General features: G+C 44.4%; 1 protein-coding gene across 1 annotated transcript; it reads right to left on the bottom strand.

Annotated features, from left to right (window-relative positions):
• Positions 1 to 517: 517 nt before the first annotated feature.
• On the bottom strand, positions 518 to 1,603 carry LOC106012943 (the record flags this gene model as incomplete). The annotated part of the gene is given in 1 exon segment (XM_013087356.2): positions 518 to 1,603. A coding segment is annotated over 1 exon segment (270 nt), but the record flags the coding sequence as incomplete, so codon positions are not given.
• Between the last annotated feature and the right edge of the window lie 898 nt (positions 1,604 to 2,501).

Below are 2,501 nucleotides of genomic sequence, written 5' to 3' on the forward strand. Positions count from 1 at the left end.
GACAGACAGACAGACAGACAGACAGACAGACAGACAGACAGACAGACAGACAGACTAACTGACTGACAGACTGACTGACAGACTGACAGAGATAGATAGATAGATAGTAATAGACAGGCAGACAGACGGACAGGCAGACAGACACACAGACTTTTTCTTAAAGAGTTTTACGGCACTTGCAACACAATAAGCTCATATAAGTGCCGAAGATTAGAGATGTTACTAGGGAGTTAACAGTAACAAAAACAAAAAAGGAGGGGAAATAAAGATGATAGATGTTTGATAGGAGCAAACCACACTGACAGACAGACAGACAGACTGATATTATTGTAGCTATTGAGACATTCAAAGTGCAACAGAAGTTTCGTAAGGCAGTGAAAAAAAATGAAAAACTGGGGGGAGAGGGGTGTTAAGAATAATACCAAAGCTTCCCAAGCAACCATTGGAATACTGATATACTAACAAAACTACAACAATGCAGCAGAGGCACCACCAACAACAGACACGGACGACTTACGATTGGGCTCATGAGCAGTTTGCCAAAAGTCATCTCCCCTGCCCGGGACCGGATCCGGAAGAGCTTGCGCGGCTTGAGCTGCGCGTTGCCAGACGAGTCCACAGAAGATTCGGACGTGTCACTTCCGGCGGGGCCCACAGACGACTCCCGGGACGCGGGCGTGTGGTGGGTGTGCTGGTGGGCGGGTAGCTGGACGGTGGGCACAACAGGTGGGCGCCCGTTGGGCAGGGAGGACCCTGAGCCGTTTGGGAGCCCGTGGGTTCCGTTCATGGTGAGAGGTTGTGACACACAATCACCTCTTGAGAAAACGATTCTCTTCTGTTCTCCTCTCTATATCCTTGTCCCTGGCTCCAATTTCTTCCCAGAAAATCACAAAATCTGGGTTTCGTTTTTCGTTTCAGTAGATACCAAAGTAAAGGTTGTATTTGTATATTCCGTCAAGTGCTCTAAAACAGTTAACTATAAACATTATCCATTCCTGACGAAATCAAACCTCATAGTACGCTTCACGGAACGAGTCAACACAGTACTTTTAGTCGTTTGCAACCTTTCACCTACCTGGAGCAACCAATTAAAATAAAAAACGCTTTGAATAAGTACAACTTCTTCAAAAACACATATTACCAAAATAATCCTTCGGGTGCACGCGTTATAAAAGAAATCAGAAGCCGCCATACAACTCAATAGACAAATACAATTGTGGCGGCAATAAATCCCACCGAAGACACACGGAAAAGGTTCAACTTCGGGAGTCAAAAATCACACACAACACACCATTCAACTGTGGTGAAAATAAAAGCAACTGGGAATACAAAAATAATGAGCGTACGAACTGAAAATATCAGTTCGAACGAAGTTACTGTTAGTAAATGTTTTACGCAAAAAGACATAAAACTTTAGGTGGAGGTAAGACGTTTTACGGCCATTTTAACACAAATTTACTCGGAGGCAGGCTGCTCTGACCCTGACTGTTAGGACAATTGGGTCCAACCATTACACAACACACTCTGGTATAAGACAAGTAAACAGGTCAGAGACGGGAGTTACTGTGAAGCCTTCAGAGGGAAGCACGGCGGTATAAAAAGGACTTAAAAGTGTGTGTGTGTGTGTGTGTGTGTGTGAGTGTGTGTGTGGGTGTGTGTGTGAGTGTGTGTTTATGTGTGTGTGTATGTGGGTATGTGTGTGCGTGAGAGTTTGTGTATATATGTGTGTGTTTTTGAGTGTGTGCGTGCGTGCCAGTGTGTGTACGTGTGTATGTGTGTGTATGTACGCAAGTATGTGTGTGTGTGTGTGTGTGTGTGTGTGTGTGTGTGTGTGTGTGTGTGTGTGTGTGTGTGTGTGTGTGTGTGGAATAGACAACAAAAAACGGAAAGAAATACATCAATTACTTATTCCATCAGACTGTTGAAATAGCATTGTATGTGTACAGTGTACTTACTCGCTCACATTCTCATTGTTAATGATTGTCTGATACGAGAAAAATCATTACCATGGCACCTGGAAAGGGGCATGGGACGATCAAACAAACAAAACAAATAAATGAATAAATATAACTTTAACGCCCAAAGAAAAATAAAAAATAAGCGATAAGCTTCATTTTCACGTATTATCAGCCGTTGTCAATATTCACCCCCCTAAGCAGATATAAAAATATTGTGATTCAAGTACAAACGTACTTGCACTGCACTTTCCTATGTTCTTCTCTCGCTCTCCCCCCCCCCTCTCTCTCTCTCTCTCTCTCTCTCTCTCTCTCTCTCTCTCTCTCTCTCTCTCTCTCTCTCTCTCTCTCTCTCTCTCGCTCTCTCTCGCTCTCTCTCGCTCTCGAATCTCCCCCTCTAGCTCCCCTCTCATTTTTCAGAGAATCACAGACAGGTTTTCTGGGGTCAAAAACGATGCCAAAAGCTATTAATAGAGAGTGGCAATCGCCAGCCCCGGTCCAGTGCTTGGGTCAATGTCTTGAAAGGGAAAGATGGGGGTGGGGGGG

The sequence above is a fragment of the Aplysia californica genome, unplaced genomic scaffold (genome assembly GCF_000002075.1).
Source record: "Aplysia californica isolate F4 #8 unplaced genomic scaffold, AplCal3.0 scaffold00021, whole genome shotgun sequence".
NCBI lineage: Eukaryota > Metazoa > Mollusca > Gastropoda > Aplysiida > Aplysiidae > Aplysia > Aplysia californica.